Source organism: Haliotis rufescens, unplaced genomic scaffold, assembly GCF_023055435.1.
Source record: "Haliotis rufescens isolate VD_foot unplaced genomic scaffold, xgHalRufe1.0.p SCAF_30, whole genome shotgun sequence".
Taxonomy (NCBI): Eukaryota; Metazoa; Mollusca; class Gastropoda; order Lepetellida; family Haliotidae; genus Haliotis; species Haliotis rufescens.
Window position 1 is genome coordinate 1825082 of NW_025964002.1, and position 19272 is coordinate 1844353.

General features: G+C 44.1%; 1 protein-coding gene across 2 annotated transcripts in view; it reads right to left on the reverse strand.

Annotated features, from left to right (window-relative positions):
* LOC124152231 (15-hydroxyprostaglandin dehydrogenase [NAD(+)]-like) overlaps window positions 1–11432 on the reverse strand; it is a 53742-nt gene extending 42310 nt beyond the window's left edge. The window contains exons 1-3 of one of the 2 annotated variants that reach the window (XM_046525092.2): window positions 10614–10928; window positions 7844–7967; window positions 92–204 (exon numbers count right to left, since the gene is read on the reverse strand). In XM_046525092.2, the coding sequence (XP_046381048.1) occupies window positions 92–204; window positions 7844–7967; window positions 10614–10706 (330 nt within the window). In that variant the 5' untranslated portion in view covers window positions 10707–10928. Of the gene's footprint in view, window positions 1–91; window positions 205–7843; window positions 7968–10613 lie in introns of both variants that reach the window. The other variant, XM_048380405.1, reaches the window with a different exon arrangement.
* Between the last annotated feature and the right edge of the window lie 7840 nt (window positions 11433–19272).

Sequence of the window (19272 nt, forward strand, 5' to 3'; positions counted from 1 at the left end):
CGACAAGCTTGGGGATGATTCTGGCCGAGAATACCCTTTGTGTTATGTGAATCAATCTTGCAGTTGGCCTCTGAATAAAACAACAACTTACCAGGTTGATATCGACAGTCTTCTCCCACATGTCACAGCTCTCTCCCCCCACCCCGGCGTTGTTGCACATGATGTCCAGCCCCCCGAACTTCTCACGCACGAGCCGGAACGTCGCTGAAACACGAGGGGAGTGGATACACGAACGTGGAAGAAAGAACGGAGCCATAGTGAATGATGGATAAATATGCTGGTGAGTTTTCAGTTCTATACTTAGTGTCGGTAGCTGTGTCTGTGTGTAGTATTCATGCATTAGTCCGGATACCCACAAATACAACGATTCCCGACATGGGTACAATGTGTGAAGCCCATTTCTGGTGTCCCCCGCCGTGATATTGCTGGAATATTGCTAAAAGCGGCGTAAAACTATACTCACTCACTCACAAATACAAACACACACGTGTTTAGAAGTGAAACAATCTTGAACGCGACCTTAAACGCGACGTTAGTGCACGGTTAGCTGTTCTCGCATCTTGTTTGCCTACTATCCACTGTAAAGTCGTAATGTGTATCAGTCTAGCCTAACGATTACTCGTACACTGCTCAGACAATATCGTAGCATCACAATAGGTGTAGTGTTAACGACTTCTCAGTAATACGTCTATGTATAGGATATAAACCGCCTCCGGGGCTATCCGTGAAAATATTGCAGTGCGCAGGAGTGCATTATTTTCAGGGATAGCCATAGGAGAAGGTTTATATGTGACTTATAAACCGACAGATATGAAGATGATTTTTTGTTTACATGACATAACTTTAATTCTGAAATTTCAATTGTAGCACTCGAAAGTTCTCCGTCAAAAGCGCACAGCTCGAGAATCCCGTTGGCAGAGGGATTTTCAGAGAAAAGAACAAGCTGTTGTAACCATGGTAATGCATCACTGGAGGTTTATAAATCTGTGTTAACATATGGGCTACACAACGGGGTTCTTTTGTTTACGCCCTCCTCGTCAATATTCCAGTTATATGACAACGGCCTGTAAATCTGGACCAGACAAACTAGTGACTTATATAATGAGTGAGTGAGTGAGTGAGTGAGTGAGTGAATATGGTTTTACGCCGCTTTTAGCGACATTCCAGCAATGTCACGGCGGGGGCACCAGAAATGGGCTTCACACATTGTACCCATGTCGGGAATCGAACCCGGGTCTTCGGCGTAACGAGCGAACGCTTTAACCACAAGGCTACCCGACCGCCCCCCTGATATTATGAGTAATAATCCACCTGATTCTAGTACGTTGACACGCACGTAACGAAGTCATCGCCACAGATGAAACATTGCAGTACCCTTCAGTGTATGAATTAGTGTCCAAAGTCCACTGGACAGGAGGGCTTGTTAACAAACAATGTTGCAAGTCCTCATCATATTTTACAAGCCCTACTGTAGGGCTACAGCCTAGATATTGTGTGTTAACCTAAATGTACCCTGTGTGTTTTGAGACCATTACGCTTAACAACGGCGCAGCTGATTGGCTGCCTGGTACTCTATGTTTGTCTGACGTTAGTGGTGGTTCTTAGACTTTCACACGCATCGCTAGTAACACATGCCCTTGCATGCCAGTCATAATCAGTGTACAGTAAAAACCCAGTTTACTACTTCACGTGGGTTTCGCCTAAAATATCAACCTGGGTATAAAATGACGCCTCAACTGACTTGATGATTCGTAGAAATAAATATGTAGTGAAATGTTTCATAAAATTTAGACAGTGGGCCAGCTTTAAGGAAATGTTACTTGCCCAATTAAAAAGTCACGGTCATTTGACTAAAGGGCAGGCAGGTTTTTCAAAAACTGGTACCCATTCGTCTGTCCCCTCAACATCCTCTGAGAAGCCGTGTGTATTAAAGCGTACAGTGACGCGTCATACCAAAAGACGTTAAAAATGGTACTTGTTGTTACCCTTGTTTCAGTTCGACATTAAGGGGATAAAACAAGGACTGGGTTGGGTGTTCATGTTCAACTAGTTGAAAAGTGAGCTAGCACTATATATATAATCGACATTAGTCCGGACTAGTACAAGCAGCCACACACACGTGCATGCACGTCGCTTTATAAGTAATCTTGGATACGACGTTAAGCTTCATTTCACCTCACAAAAAGCTTATTGTGCTGGCCAAGTGAACAGCTTCTGTATCAGGAGCGACACAGTATGTTGTGTGCTGGGCTGATAAGACGAGTACAATAAACTCTGAAAGAACGCCCCAGTCTGTCAATTAGTGTGTCCTTCTCCTGTCCAGATGCACGCTTATCTGGCTCTGCAGCTGATGAAGTTATACTCCAGTTTCAAATACGGGTCATCATTGTGGTATATGTCGTTCTTCACGAGGCAAGGGCATTAACCGACTATTAAACTCCAGTTTCCACCCTTGCTGAACTAGGCTGGAATTATATTTTGGCTGGACCAACTTGTCTATGCATAGTCCAATCAAAATCGCGTCATGAAATCGACATCCGGTTTGTAAACTGCCGTGCTGATTTCAGTCGACATGAGAGGTGGAATCTGATTGGTCAGTAGGAGGGACATAACTCGTTACAGGTACTGGTGGCGCTACGATCGAGGCCAGAAATTCCAACCTTTTACAGTCAGTTAATACCCTTGCCTCTGGAAGATAGGGAATATAACTAACCATTTCAACGGTTAATGATATAACCTAATTAAAGGACGGCTGTTTTGATAACAGCATTTAAAAAGATAACCAAGAACTCGATGCTAAACTGTGAGAAGACTGTGAGTCGGCTCTGCGTGATGCATGTGAAATATATATGTTCCCCGAGCCGACTTGGGCAATGAAATGGTTGTCCCGGGTCAAGTGTACAATTAGGAGATGAAGCAACTGTGTTAGGAAATATGATGATGTCCCACTGTAGAGCAGATATCTCTTATTTCAATCTGGAACCGAGCGCCTTAGCAGGAGGTTTCAAATGTACAAATAATGGGGTATCTACTCTACAGTGAGATGTATCTACTCTACAGTGGGACTACATTCAATTCCAAAACAGAAGGTTTATTTCCATTCTACCATGACGACGACAGCGCTTTGAAAACGGTGCTTTCTCGGAAAGCGTTACTACACAGGGTTCAAAGATCCGAACATCCTGAAAAGGGGTCACAGGTCACAACTATTACTAAAGTTCAAGAATTACTCATAGTATTGTCTATTACAAAATATCGGTTCAAAACACATAGTTCTTCAAACGAAGTTGTAAAATAACCACCCAGAGACATATGTTTAAATTTCATAGCAACCAGTTGCGTATTGGCACAGTATGGACTTAACGAAGTCATTTCCAAGAAACCAACAAGACGTCTTTTTCCTTTGTGGAGGTAACAGGTTGTAGGAATAGTGAAACATGCTGAACGAATGCATTTCTCCAACAAACTGTATTAAACAACAGGAATATAGTTATTTTGAAATTGTACTTATGCATCACTTGCTTTGAAATAATTCCCCAAATGTGATACAGTAAAACAGCTTCTCCACCCTGAACCTCAGCCTGGCTTAACCTGAGTTACGTCCGTTACTCGTGGCTGTCCACGCCCGCCACGCTAGTCGTTAAGGGTGAGAGTGCTATTGACAGGCTACATCAACCCACGACCCGTGAAGATCCGGGGTAGAATAGGTCTTCAGGAACCCATGCTTGCCGTGAAAGAGGACTATGCTTGTCGTAAGAGGCAACTAACGGGATCGGGTGGTCAGGCTCGCTGACTTGGTTGATGCATGTCATCGTATCCCAATTGCGTGGATCGATGCTCGTGATATCAATCATTGGATTGTCTGGTCCAGACTCGATTATTTACAGACCGCCGTCGTATAGCTGTAGTATTGCTGAGTGCGGCGTTAAACAAGAAAAAAACCATAAGCCAGAGAAAAGTCTCGATCTGTAGTCATGTTCAACATAAACCTGATGATGTACTGGTGGAAAAGATCCTACTGTCACAACCATTGCCAACGGAAGTACACTGAAGTATGACTGCACTGCAGACGACGTAAGAGAGACTGCTCATTTATGTGACTGAAGATGATGTGATTCTGGTTAATGTGGTTAATGTGTGTTAATGTGTGTTTCATTTATTCTAAAATAAATTTAATCGTGTTTGACAACCGGTTGTTCAGACATCGAACTTCACAGAAATTCTGAAGAATTATCAGCAGCCATTGTTATATGCACCGATGATAAGGCTGTCGATAGATCGAAGTTTTCATATTTACAGTTTTGGTGTGAAAAGGCTCAATTTAAAAGAGGTATCAGTAGGAAAAAAGATACTTTTTGTTAAATAAATCAGAAGCAAGCGTTTTTCAATGTCATTGTACAATTCCTGTTACGCTTGGCTTGGCCTGTGAAAGACGACTCCGCTGACCAGAACTAACGACCCAATCAAGCATGACCTTCAACTGAACTGTACAAACGATGTCGCTCTATGAAACCTTGTCCGTCTCACACATTCGTGACCAACTCGTGTTATTCCGAGACAAGCCGAATAGCGTGGCCATTTGTGCGACTGGGTTCCGTCTAAGCGCAAACGAGCATAGTTAAAAGAATTGTCCACTCGTTGCGTAATGATTCACGTATATTTCCCCCGACATGCCATATATATTCCAGATGCTATTTCAAACACATCGGGACTTAAGGTATTATACAGTATGATTTTACACATTTAACTGTACCGAGGGTATATTTTCAGATGCAAGACATCTAAAATTATTCTTGGGGAATTCTTTGACCGAAGTACTTGAAGTCATACGCGCATTCGGATTGGTTTGTCTTATTTTCGCACATAACATTCATCGATAGGGAGACGAGTCTTCTTGCAGGTTACGGAAAGTGGCGAGTGGTGACGAATGCGTCTCACAGTCCCCGAACCATATTATTTCACCTTACCCCCAGTCCTTACTGTAATGCAAAAGCCCTAAATGAAACAAATTTAGATTTTCCTAATCTCACTGGTGCTCCTTTTTTTGTGTTTATGAAAATTATATATTTTCAGAGACTTCAGTGTCTGTATAGAGCCTCGCAGTCGTGGTGTTGTCTGCTTTATACTGCCGGATGGAAACAACCAGTTCGTACACGTATCAGACCATTATAGCGTGTCAAAGTCAAAAGCATTATTGATATAATTTCATACGTTGCATGTTGACATGAGTTCGTATACCAGGACAGTCCCACCAACTGACCTGATTCAGCGCCAACTGAAACCAATATTTCACTTTTTAGAGTTTTGTGGCGTTGGGTATCAATGGATGTCTAGGTTGTTGTGTGTTTTACTCTCAGGGATGTGGTCAGGGTTTCACGATAGTGAGTCACGTGACGCGCCTACTGAATACAAGCGGTACGGGCCTGAATCAACAGAGATGGATTACCCTGCCTTATCTTGATAGCGAGACAAACTAACATGTAACCCGAGGCTTAAGGCAATATGAATATCCACTTATAGCAAGAACGTCGAATGCTGTGACGTTTCATTCTTCTCATTAAGGTCTCGTATACCAGTAGTCCAGTGGTGAATATCGACTGTTTACTGTTGTGCAGTCATCAGCAATGTTACAAGTCAGCTGTTGTCTGGTAATTTATATTATTAATTATTACTGTGAGTGAGTGAACATCGTTTTAAGCCGCTGTTAGCAATAGTGCAGCAATATCACAGCGGGGTACACCGGAAACGGGCTTCATGCACACATTGTACCCATTTGGGGAATCGAACCCGGCTCTTTGGCGTGACGAGCGAACACTTAGCCACTAGGCGACCCCCCCCCCCCCCCCCCCCCCCCTTCTGTCGTGTATTGGTTGTTTAGTACTCACCAATCAGTGATGTCACAGTTCAACTGTGGGTTGCCTTACGCAGACATAAACTTGTTAAAGGTTCCTGTTGAAAAGTCATTTGAGGCCTTCCAATTCGATGAGCAGTGTGTTACCTCCCCTAAGCGTGCCAGAATCCTATTATCGAGGGTTCGAATCCCACGCTCATCCCGATTTCTATTCTGATTATAACCAAACTACTGTTTAAGGTGGCGTTATACCCCACTCACTCACTCACTCACTCTAATCAGCAGCCATTGCAAGAAATCGGCGGATACAGAGCCTGGCGTCGCGGAAGGAACGCGGCAGGTGAAAATATGCATTTCTAGATGTTAAATCTAAATGTGCACAAACACATGCATATATACCTACTCTTTAACGTTCGTTTCCGGTAGAAAGATAATCATGACTGACATAGTTCTCGTCAGGGGGTCTCGCTCTGAGACGCTGTTTGTTTATCACATTTACCGGCCTCCTGCAAGTGTCGGATGTGACGTCACAATCCATAAATGAATTTTGTCAGAAATCTAGCACCACTTCCGGTGAGGCGAGAGCTCAGACAGGGTTGGAACATTCATGCGAACATAGAAACTATCAAGTGTTTGAATGGCCTTCAGAAGTGATATGCATGAAAGAGCCTGATGGAGGAGCTAGCACATACTCCCAAACGTTGTATTCCTCATAAAAAAAGTTGACATCCATAAGATTCTCTCTTATAGAAACTATGCAAATAGTCTACGTTTCCCCTGATTATCAGAGCCAGGTGCCGATTCCATTCTTTGGGAGGATACCAGGATACACGGCGTTCATATAAACTCTCGGGTTTCAGTTTATACATGCATCTACTCCTCGGTCTACACACTCGACCCCAGAGGATCTGTGTGGGTGCGCACCCCTTCTGGAAACATACTTTAGACTTATACATTCCACTATGTTACAGGTGATCCGCTACACTAAGAGTAAACGCTAATTGTACTTTGACTAGCTAATTTGGTGATGTATTTTCACTAAAATTAACCGATTTCTCAACGCGAATTACCAACTCGCAACATGGACCCTCTTTTTGTGAAAAGGGTGTATACCTTCCATGCCTTTGTTTGTTTGTTGTGTAACACCACATTCAGTAATACTCCAACTGTAACTATTCCTGTAAATAACACTGTCTCATACCGTCGGAGTACAATTTGAGTGTGTGTTTGTTTGTTTGTTGTTTAACGCCGCAATCAGCAATGCTCCAGCGATAAGACGGCGGTCTGTAAATAACTGACACTCCTGAGAGTGACATCAAGAGCATCCATCTACGCAATACGATACGATGTGGTACGATGAGATACGAAGATATACGATGGGATATGGTGCGATACGATAAGATACGATGAACTACGATGGGATACGATGAGATACGACGGGATACGATAAGATACGATGAGATGCGATGGGATACGATGAGATACGATGGGATACGATAAGATACGATGAGATGCGATAAGATTCGATGAGATGCGATGGGATACGATGAGATGCGATGGGATACGATAAGATACGATGAGATGCGATGGGATACGATGAGATACGATGGGATACGATAAGATACGATGAGATGCGATAAGATACGATGATATGCGATGGGATACGATGAGATGCGATGGGATACGATAAGATACGATGAGATGCGATGGGATACGATGAGATCCGATGGGATACGATAAGATACGATGAGATGCGATAATTTACGATGAGATGCGATGGGATACGATGAGATACGATGGGATACGATGACATGCAACAACCAAGGCGTGAGTGACAGCTCGATCGATCCATTTAGTCGCCTCTTACAGCCATAAATAGACAACTGGGGGCCTACTCTGGCGCAACGGGTCCTACCATGTCTTCTCGTATATAACAGTACACACTCACAATACTCTCGTGAGTTAACGGTACATGCATCTACTACTATGTACCTTCCATGTCTGCTTGTGATGTGACATCGCCCCTCAGGAAAGCTACGTTATCTTGTCCATACTTTTTCTCAAATTCTTTCAGCGTCGCTTGTCCCTTTTCCTCGTTAACATCCGAGAATAGAACCTGCAAATAAAGAAAAAGTAGATACAATCCTTCAAAGACGCTACTTGAGGAATAGTGAGTGAGTATGGTTTTACGCCGCTTTTAGCAATATTCCAGCATATAACGGCGGGTGACACAAGAAATGGGCTTCGCACATTGTGCCAATGTGGGGAATCGAACCCGGATCTTTAGCGTGACGAGCGAACGCTTTACCCACTAGCCTACCCGACCGCCCGACTTGAGGAATAGATAAGAAATCATGTCTCTCGTACCTTTGTGGGGCACGGGTGGCCGAGTGGTTCAAGGCGCCGCAAATCGTGCAGAGCTGAACCTACAGGCGAAACAGTAACGATCGCGGGTTCGAATCCCGGTTAGCCTTGGTTATGTGTCCAGGGTTGTCGGGCACCATATCCATGCTCGGGGGCTTCACCACAGCGGTAAACGCCTATGACCTCACATCCTGGTTTCACCCCACATCATATATAACTAACATATTTTTCAAACTTATTTAGTAGACTCAGCGGGACCTTTGGTTGTTCAAGGTGGAATAAAGGTGATTGGATGGTCACAATGCCTACTGAGGATGGACATTATTTGAATGAATGACAATCATGGACGACCATCGTGGACACTTGACGTTGTTGATTCAGTGTATATGGGACGCGTGAAGATCCAGGGTATAATTGGTCTTCAGCAAACTATGCTTGCCGTAAAAGGCGACTAACGGGATCCGGTGGACAAGCTTGCTGACTTGGTTGATGCATGTCATCGTATCCCAGTTGTGTAGATCGATGCTCATGATGTCAATCACTGGATTGTCTGGTCAAGACTCGGCTATTTACAGACCGCCGACATATTTAGCTGGAATAATTCTGAGTGCGGCGTTAAACAAACAAACAAACAATGAAACAAACAAACAATATGGGACCCGATCTCCGGTGACATATCGCTCTAGTATGTTTCATTATAGGGGGGGGCCCCAGTCAGAACTGGTTCCGGCAACCTTTGCTGGTCATGAATGGCGACCTTGAGGATCGGGTGGTCAGGCTCGATGACCTCGTTAAATACGTGTCAACGTACTAGGATCGGGTGACTTATTACTCATAATATCAGTCACTAGTTTATTGTAACGATTATAACGATAATTTACAGGCCGTGGTCATATTGATGCGGACTCGAATATTGATGAAGGGCGTTAAAGAAAAAGAACCCCGTTGCGTCGCCCATATTTTACCACGCAGTAGACGCAGCACTGAGACTTGTCACCACTACCTTCTGTGGTGCTGAGAGAATGTCTGTGTAGTCGGTGTACGTGTTATCATTACGGCTAGACTGATAAACATAACGCAATTACGGTAGGGGGCAGGCAAACAAGATACGGCTTAATGAATTAAATCAAACTTGCTAGAACAGTTCACACAGACGGATGTAAGGGGGGTTGGGTTGGTTCCAGATCTCCCCCCCCCTTGAAGCCAAATGCAGTATGTTGTAGGCAATCTACTCCCCCCACTAAGAGAGGGGTTTGCTATTTTGGACCCCACCCTTTTAAAACTGTTGGATCCCTTGGAGCCGTACAAAACAACCCCTAAGGTGTCGAAGGTGTGACAATTTCAACGGTGAGGTGACGTGAGGTGAGGTGTCGACGGTGTGACAATTTCAACGGTGAGGTGCCGTGAGGTGAGGTGTCGAAGGTGTGACAAGTTCAACGGTGAGGTGACGTGAGGTGAGGTGTCGAAAGTGAGACAAGTTCAACGGTGAGGTGCCGTGAGGTGAGGTGTCAAAAGTGTGACAAGTTCAACGGTGATGTGACGTGAGGTGAGGTGTCGAAGGTGTGACAAGTTCAACGGTGAGGTGACGTGAGGTGAGGTGTTGAAAGTGTGACAAGTTCAACGGTGAGGTGACGTGAGGTGACATGGGGTTTAACGTCGCGTTCATGATTGTTTCACTTACATAGCGACATGCATGCACGTGTGTGTGTGTATGTGTGTGTATGTGTGTGTATGTGTGTGTCCGTACCAATGCAAGGATACCCCACTCAGACACAGCTACCAGCTCTAAACAGACCATTCCCTGTTGTAACCCCTTAATGCCTAGTGCCAGACAGGGTAACAACAAGTACCATGTTTTAACGTCTTTTGGTATGACGCGGCCGGGGATCGAACCCCGTCCTTCCGCTCTCCGAGCAGACGCTCTACCACTAGAGCGTTCCATGCATTATAAATGAGAAATAGTTGTGATATGAATCATGCACACATCTGTTGCTTACTAACATTAAAAATGAAAACAGCGCATTTCAGTGACAGGCAGGGATTCCATTGTGTCGTCATACATAACATTGAATTATTGACAAGACGTTAGACAGGTACATAGGTCTAACTCAGCCCTTTTATACAACTGATGCTTTGTCAGGCTCTGAAAGGAGTTTAGAGTATTTGTCAATACGTGCGTGGCGACATGCTGTATCTTGTCAGTGTTACATTACCTGCATTGATAGCGTATTAGATAGCCCACACAGGTTCTGAAGTAGGTCAACTCCTCTATAGTATATACGTAAAGAAATTAATTAATAATCGATATCTCCCCTGCTTACTATGGCAACAGATCGAATGTAGAAAGTTATACATTTCCCTTCACAACATCGCGTAACACAAATACAGCACACCGTACCTTTGCACCATTCTGTAACAGTGACGCAGCGAACGCCTTCCCCAGACCCTGTGCGGCTCCCGTAACCATGGCGACCTTCCCGCTGACTTTCATCGTGTGCTGTTGTTGTGGTGGTATACGCTCACAGACTGAGCTCGGCTGTTTGCACAACTCGCCTAAATACTTTACAACTCCGCCATAAGACTCTGCAGTCAATGGTTTGAGGTGGTCGCGTGCGTGATTCTTCTCTAGTTGATAGCATATATGTACATATACCCAGAGACCATATAATAATCTCTGATATACCTCTCTCGTTGAATATGTATGTCACTTACCCGGTGTACACACAATTACATCCCTGTGGAGAACTGGTGTTGTATGTTAATTAAAAACAGTAAACTTTAAGTGAGTAAAATTTAACGCCGCATCGGCATTATTACAGCCATATAGCGATTTAAGTGTGAAATAGAAACAAAACATATTTCACAAGTAAGGTACGAAAATCTATCAAGCTACATTGTTTAGGCGTCATCTTCCAAAACAATATCATATAATAATCGATTTCGATAGTATAAGTTTTGATAGTGTAACGGTTTTGCTTAATCATTGCACATCAATTCTAATCAGCATGTTGAATCTCGTAGGACTAGTCATGATTGGTAGCTGTAGTGTATGAGTGTTGACGAGAGGTGTTCCTGCACTTGTACCTGTATTGAGCGGGGACTGACCTCCTTCAACATGGGGGTTAGGTAAGCTGGTGTGTGGGTGATAAACTCTCCTGTTGCCAAGGGAGGGTGTCGACACACCAACTCTATACACCTGTACTGTGATCGCGCATGTGGGGTAGAACCCCTCCCTCTCCCCCTCCCACTCCCCTCACAGTGATCTGGGTCACTGACGAGAATATCGAACTTGGAACGGCAAGGCGAAGGTAAAGAGGTAAATTTGTTTCCCATAGAAATTGTACCGGGAGGCATTCTATTCCAACAGAAACCCAATTAATAATAAAGCAGGCGTTTCGTGAAAGAATGTGCGCTTTTGGGGATAAAAGCATGATACTTGGCACTTTTGTAGTTAATGACATTCCAAATATTTTCAGATATGAGGCCACCCAAAAAAGTCCAATATGGCCGCCAAATCCAATATGGCCGCCAAATCCATGCCATGGAGGAATGAAATTCTGGTATAACTCGTTTGATTTGTTGTTTGTTTGTGTTTTAACGCCGGACTCAGCAATATTCCAGCTATATGAGTACATGATTCACAACCTAAATATATTATGAAAAATGAATATCACGGAATGCATGTCTACCCAAAACTATATATGTAAAGTAAATAACTATATTAAATTAGACTATTTGTTTCGATTTACGTAATCTACAGCGTAAAAAATGAAAACAATATGCATATTTGAATATGCAAATGATTTTTGAAGAATATTCAAAGGACGTTTCCATTCCATTTACACACAAAAACAGCTTGAGAGTTTGTCCAGAGTCGACATTGTTTGGGACGAGTGCAGTCTCACATTAACAGCAAGAAGCAGACGAGGAAAAGGAGTCACGTGCTGCGTTCAACCAATCAGCAACATAGGAGCATTTCTGAGAACTGTCCAGAACAAGACAGAACTGATTCAGTTTTTGTCTTAACAATTTATTTCATTTGAATGTGGAGATAAACAAATTATACGCACTCACAGCAAACAGGTTCTGTGCAACAAAAGGTCAGATGTTGCCAATGACTGACATCCATGTTCAGATGAAGAAGCTAACACAAGACACTTTTTGCAAACGTCTAATGCTGCCAGACAGGGCCGTTATAGGACTTGGATTCGAACAGTTGATATGACGTCATTGTCCTGGTCATTGCATTGTTTGACAGAATATATGTGTCTCACACCTTGATAGCTTTTGGAGCTGCAGAACAATGGAGATATTTGGCTGTTCATGTCCTTGCGGGCAAAGGTGGTATTGTGAAGTGCCCCATTTAATTGGAACACTACATGTCAAATGTGGTGGCAACTGTGATCCAGCCAACCAAAACCTTTAGCCGTTTGCACCACATTTTAATAAATACAAATTTTGGTTCGTTAAGTATTCTGTTGTTGTCTTTGTATTAACCTTATTGGTATAGTTAATTAGCCTCAATGAAGTATGTTTTAAAGCTATGTCGACAAAGAAAGGAACACATTTTTATATTTTCTTCACACTTTAGATTCCCTGAGTCAAAATAAATAGTCTATTTTAATAACATTATTTACTTTACAGATATAGTGTTGGGTAAATACATTCCAAAATGTTAATTTTTCATCACATATTTAGGTTGTGGGCACATTGGATTTGGCGTCCATTTTGATTTTTTGGGGTTGCCTAATATCTGAAAATATTTGGAATGTCATTACCTACACAACTGGGCAATGTTTCATGGTTTTATCACAAACTGCACTGTTGACCTTATATCTGTCACGAAACGTCTCCACTATAAAAGATGCTTTCTTAATGTGGTACACGTCTTGGGTGGGCGAACACAAACTAAACGCCATAAAACAAGCGATTAAACACCTTCACGTAACTGAAACAACTTTATTCAGTGTTGACAGACATACGATAGCTAAGATCGCTTTGTGGAACGGGGCCCTAGCGCTCATGTATGGTACAACATCACGTTTGTCTGCAATAAAATAGATAAATAAGTGAGAGAATATGCAATTCACAGGAGATAAAGTAAAACGTGGACCAAAACATTATCCTTATCCCTGTGAGATCACCGTAAAACACACTGACACGTGACACTGACACGTGACACAAGGCGAATTGAATAAAAGTCCCGTGGTTGTCTCGCACGAACTCTACACTATATGTTAGATAATGTTGACAAAGACTTGTTAATATTTTATTACTAAGAGTGTAATAAACATTTCCTTATAACATGCGTGGCGGTGGGAGGACACCACGCTGGCCCAGTCGTCTAAGACGCCGCAATCAATTCGCTGTGCAGAGGTTTGTCAGAAGCATACCAGTGCTCGTATTTTTCCCAATTCTTTCAAAGTCTCTTCTCCCTTTTCCGCGTTATCACCCGAAAATAGAATGTTGGAGGAAAGCCCTACGTGAAACAGGTCTTAGACGTTTACTACTGCGGTGTTGACAAACCTAGAAACATAAATGGGGCGAACCGGGATTCGAACCTTCAATTATTTCATTTTGAAATAGTTCTTAGTTTAGTTATTATTGAATCATATTTCAGTCGTCACGGCAGCCGTATTTACAATGTAATTTTGATCACGACTCATGTTCCGTTGTGTAACATAAGACATACAACGGTCTATATGGTTAGAATTAAGCGTATCATGTTATGACATTTCTTCATCTTTGACATCTCCTTGAAACCCAAGTGAGGCGGGGTCGTGTAGTGGTTACAGCATAGACTCGTCATCCCGCTGCCTAGGGTTCGATTCCCCCCACATGGGTACAATATGTGAAGCCCGTTTCTGGTGTCCCTCCCCCCGCTGTAATGTAACCGGAATATACCCACACAGAAGCGGACAGGGGGGAGAGGTTGAAGTGGGCGGGGCTGTGGGGGGAGGAGGGGCCCTCGACAATCCTGGTACTTCTATTGAACCATTTAAAACAAAAAGAAATCGACACGAAAATAATATTATCATGCTCTGTGTTTCGATATGAGAAATAAAATACTAAATAAAGCATCCACTACTCCTGCCCTCAAAATGGCATACAGTAAACTACGTTAATAACGAACACGCTTATAACGAACTGGCGGATATAACGAACTATTTTTTCGGTCCAGGCCATTTGCTGTATATATGCTGTACATATGTTTATAACAAACTACGGTTGTAACGAACTTAACTTAGTGGTCCCTTCGAGTTCGTTATAACCGTAGTTTACTGTACATTATCGAGGGATAATGACGATAGTGACAAGAACACGCGTGGTAAAAAGATCCACAATGATATGAGCCTGACGTTTGTACAGTTTGCCGCAATCGCATGCCGAACCTCAGGCTGGATGTAAACCACTGTGTCAACAGATGTATCAGGTGTCCGACCTTCATGTAGAACCGCCAGTGTGGGCGATAGTGTTTTATCTGATTGAATATGATATTTGACTTTAAATGTGACAGCGCGACACTACCAGTAAGCATTCAGTCACGCCATCACGTGTCTTCTCTTCACTACTAACACAGCCTTTGACCTGCCACGCGAGTGATAGTTGGAGTGAATATATTGGTATCTCTGGCGTCTGATTCCGTGATCCTTACCAGAGTGAGTGAGTGAGTGAGTATGGTTTTACGCCGCTTTTAGCAATATTCCAGCAATATCACGGCTTGGGACACCAGAAATGGGCTTCACACATTGAACCCATGTCGGGAATCAAACCCGGGTCTTCGGCGTGACGAGCGAACGCTTTAACCACTAGGCTACCCGACCGCCCCGATCCTTACCAGAAACAGGTTCAGGAGACAAATGAATAAAAGAAAATCACACCAACAAATAATTAAAAAGATAAAAAAATTCTTTGTATAAATTATAAAAAATATGAAAAAAAGGAAATAAACTGTATGATCTAATTGATATGTTATGCATCGAGGCACTCACGGGCCCCTATATCATCATCATAGTTAACATGGCTTCAGCTGTATCCATAGACCAGCCTGTAGTCTCTGAAAAGAACATATTTTAAAGAAAAACAGTAAAAAGGAGCTCAGATACTCTCTTTAACTGAGTGAGTGAGTGAGTGAGTATGGTTTTACGCCGCTTTTAGCAATATTCCAGCAATATGACGGCGGGGGACACCAGAAATGGGCTTCACACATTGTACCCATGTCGGGAATCAAACCCGGGTCTTCGGCGTGACGAGCGAACGCTTTAACCACTAGGCTACCCGACCGCCCCTCTCTTTAACTGAAACTGCAGTAATCTAGACTTGCCCACTATTATAGACTTGCATGGGCTGTATGACAGACAACTGTAGCCTATGTGCATTCCAACAGCCACGAATACCAGACGTATGGGGGCGGTCGGGTAGCCTAGTGGTTAAAGCGTTCGCTCGTCACGCCGAAGACCCGGGTTCGATTCCCGACATGGGTAAAATGTGTGAAGCCCATTTCTGGTGTTCCCCGCCGTGATGTTGCTCGAATATTGCTAAAAGCGGCGTTAAACCATACTCACTCACTCACTCCAGACGTATGGTGTTCCCGTGTTGAGCCAGGTTCACACTGTGCCGATTATGGCTCCCGTTTGAGATGAAGGACGGTAGTAAAAATCCTGAATGTGTGACTGAGCTCTAACCTCACATCCCCATCTATCGCAGTGTTTCACAACACACTGGTTTATAACCACGGCGTTACACTGTAAACGCCTTATTCATCAAGATGGTGAGTATTGTTTTACGCCGCTTTTAGCAATATTCCAGCAACATCACGGCGGGGGACACCAGAAATGGACTTCATACATTGTACCCATGTTCGGAATCGAACCCGGGTCTTCGGCGTGACGAGCATCGATCAAGGCAATTGGCATGCGATCCCATGCATCAACCAAGTCAAAGAGTCTGACTACCCAATCCCGTTACTCGTCTCTGCTCTAGACCAACTCATTGTCAGTACCATACCCGTGCTCGTGGGTTTCACCCAAGTTGTAAACGTCTGAGACCTGCATCACTTCGGGCTTTTCTCCCACATTAAGCTGATATACCGTGATATAACTGGAATACTGTTAAAAGTGCGTTAAACCCAACTCACTCACTCACTCACTCACTCACTCACTCACTCACTCACTCACTCACTCGATCACTCACTCACTCACTCACTCACTCACTCACTCACTCATAAGACCCGCGCTCATGTAATAATTTCCATGTACTTTTAAGATACTGATCGTTATTAAAAGCGTACATAGCGTTTGTGCCAGTTAAATGGAAGGGACATTTTCTGTTTGTCAGTAGTAATGAGCGCTTTGTATTGGTTAGGTCACGTCGGCGTTCATCTAGTGTGGTAGTAACATATTTTACTGGCGCTTCTAACAGCCACAGAGGCCCTGATGGTGACGTGCACAGAAACCCCAGTCGTTACTACACGCTACAGACGCTGTCCTCGGGTAGCCGTTCACCTTGTGTCTGCACCACGGCGCCTTCAACACTGCTACAGGATCAAGACGATGTTCTTAGCAAGAGAGCAAAACCTGTAACAATCTCCTTGCATCTTTACGCCCCTCCCCAACCGGCCAAAAACAGGGATGGATGATCGAACTCGCCCGGAGGACTAATACAATTAAAATAGGACATGTAAGTGTTTTGACACATGCTGAAAGTTATATAGTGTCACTTGAATCCCCCGGTCAAGTGATATAGCGTCACTTGAATCCCTCGGTCAAGTTATAAAACGCCACTTGATTCCCCCGGTCAAGTTATATAGCGTCACTTGATTCCCTCGGTCAAGTTAGTTATATAGCGTCACTTGATTCCCTCGGTCAAGTTAGTTATATAGCGTCACTTGATTCCCTCGGTCAAGTTATATAGTGTCACTTGAATCCCTCGGTCAAGTTATATAGCGCCACTTGAATCCCCCGGTCAAGTTATATAGCGTCACTTGACTCCCTCGGTCAAGTTATATAGCGCTACTTGAATCCCCCGGTCAAGTTATATAGCATTACTTGAATCCTCCGGTCAAGTTATATAGCGTCACATGAATGCCCCGGTCAAGTTATATAGCGCCACTTGAATCCCCCGGTCAAGTTAAATAGTGTCACATGAATCCCCCGGTCAAGTTATATAGCGTCAATTGAATCCCTCCGTGAAGTTATATAGCGCCACTTGAATCCCCCGGTCAAGTTATATAGCGTCACTTGATTCCCCCGGTCAAGTTATATAGCGTCACATGATTCCCCGGTCAAGTTATATAGCGTCACATGATTCCCCCGGTCAAGTTATATAGCGTCACTTGATTCCCCCGGTCAAGTTATATAGCGTCACATGATTCCCCCGGTCAAGTTATATAGCGCCACTTGAATCCCCCGGTCAAGTTATATAGCGCCACTTGAATCCCCCGGTCAAGTTATATAGCGTCACATGAATCCCCCGGTCAAGTTATATAGTATCACTTGTTTCCTCCGGTCAAGTTATATAGTGTCACATGATTCCCACGGTCAAGTTATATAGTATCACTTTTTTCCTCCGGTCAAGTTATATAGTGTCACATGATTCCCCCGGTCAAATCGCCGCACATGACATTTTGGCACAACCTTGTGAGTCTTTAGTGAAAAAAACTTGAACGTCTTCTTATTTGATAATGAATAACCCGGGCACAGATACACACCCTGATTAAACCGGACACAGATACACACCCTGAGTAACCCGGACACAGATACACACCCTGACTAACACGGACACAGATACACACCCTGACTTACCCGGACACAGATACACACCCTGACCTACCCGGACACAGATACACACCCTGACCTACTCGGACACGGATACACACCCTGACCTACCCGGACACAGATACACAACCTGACTAACACGGACACAGATACACACCCTGACTAACCCGGACACAGATACACACCCTGACTAACACGGACACAGATACACACCCTGACTAACACGGACACATATACACACCCTGACTAACCCGGACACATATACACACCCTGACTAACCCGGACACATATACACACCCTGACTAACACGGACACAGATACACACCCTGACTAACCCGGACACATATACACACCCTGACTAACCCGGACACATATACACATCCTGACTAACCCGGACACAGATACACACCCTGACTAACCCGGACACAGATACACACCCTGACTAACCCGGACACATATACACACCCTGACTAACCCGGACACAGATACACAACCTGACTAACCCGGACACATATACACACCCTGACCTACCCGGACACAGATACACACCCTGACTAACCCGGACACAGATACACACCCTGACTAACACGGACACATATACACACCCTGACTAACACGGACACATATACACACCCTGACTAACACGGACACAGATACACACCCTGACTAACCCGGACACAGATACACACCCAGACCTACCCGGACACAGATACACACCCTGACTAACACGGACACATATACACACCCTGACTAACCCGGACACATATACACACCCTGACTAACACGGACACAGATACACACCCTGACTAACCCGGACACATATACACACCCTGACTAACCCGGACACATATACACATCCTGACTAACCCGGACACAGATACACACCCTGACTAACCCGGACACAGATACACACCCTGACTAACCCGGACACATATACACACCCTGACTAACCCGGACACAGATACACACCCTGACTAACCCGGACACATATACACACCCTGACCTACCCGGACACAGATACACACCCTGACTAACCCGGACACAGATACACACCCTGACTAACACGGACACATATACACACCCTGACTAACACGGACACATATACACACCCTGACTAACACGGACACAGATACACACCCTGACTAACCCGGACACAGATACACACCCTGACTAACCCGGACACATCTACACACTCTGACTTACCCGGACACAGATACACACCCTGACTAACCCGGACACATATACACACCCTGACTAACCCGGACAGAGATACACACCCTG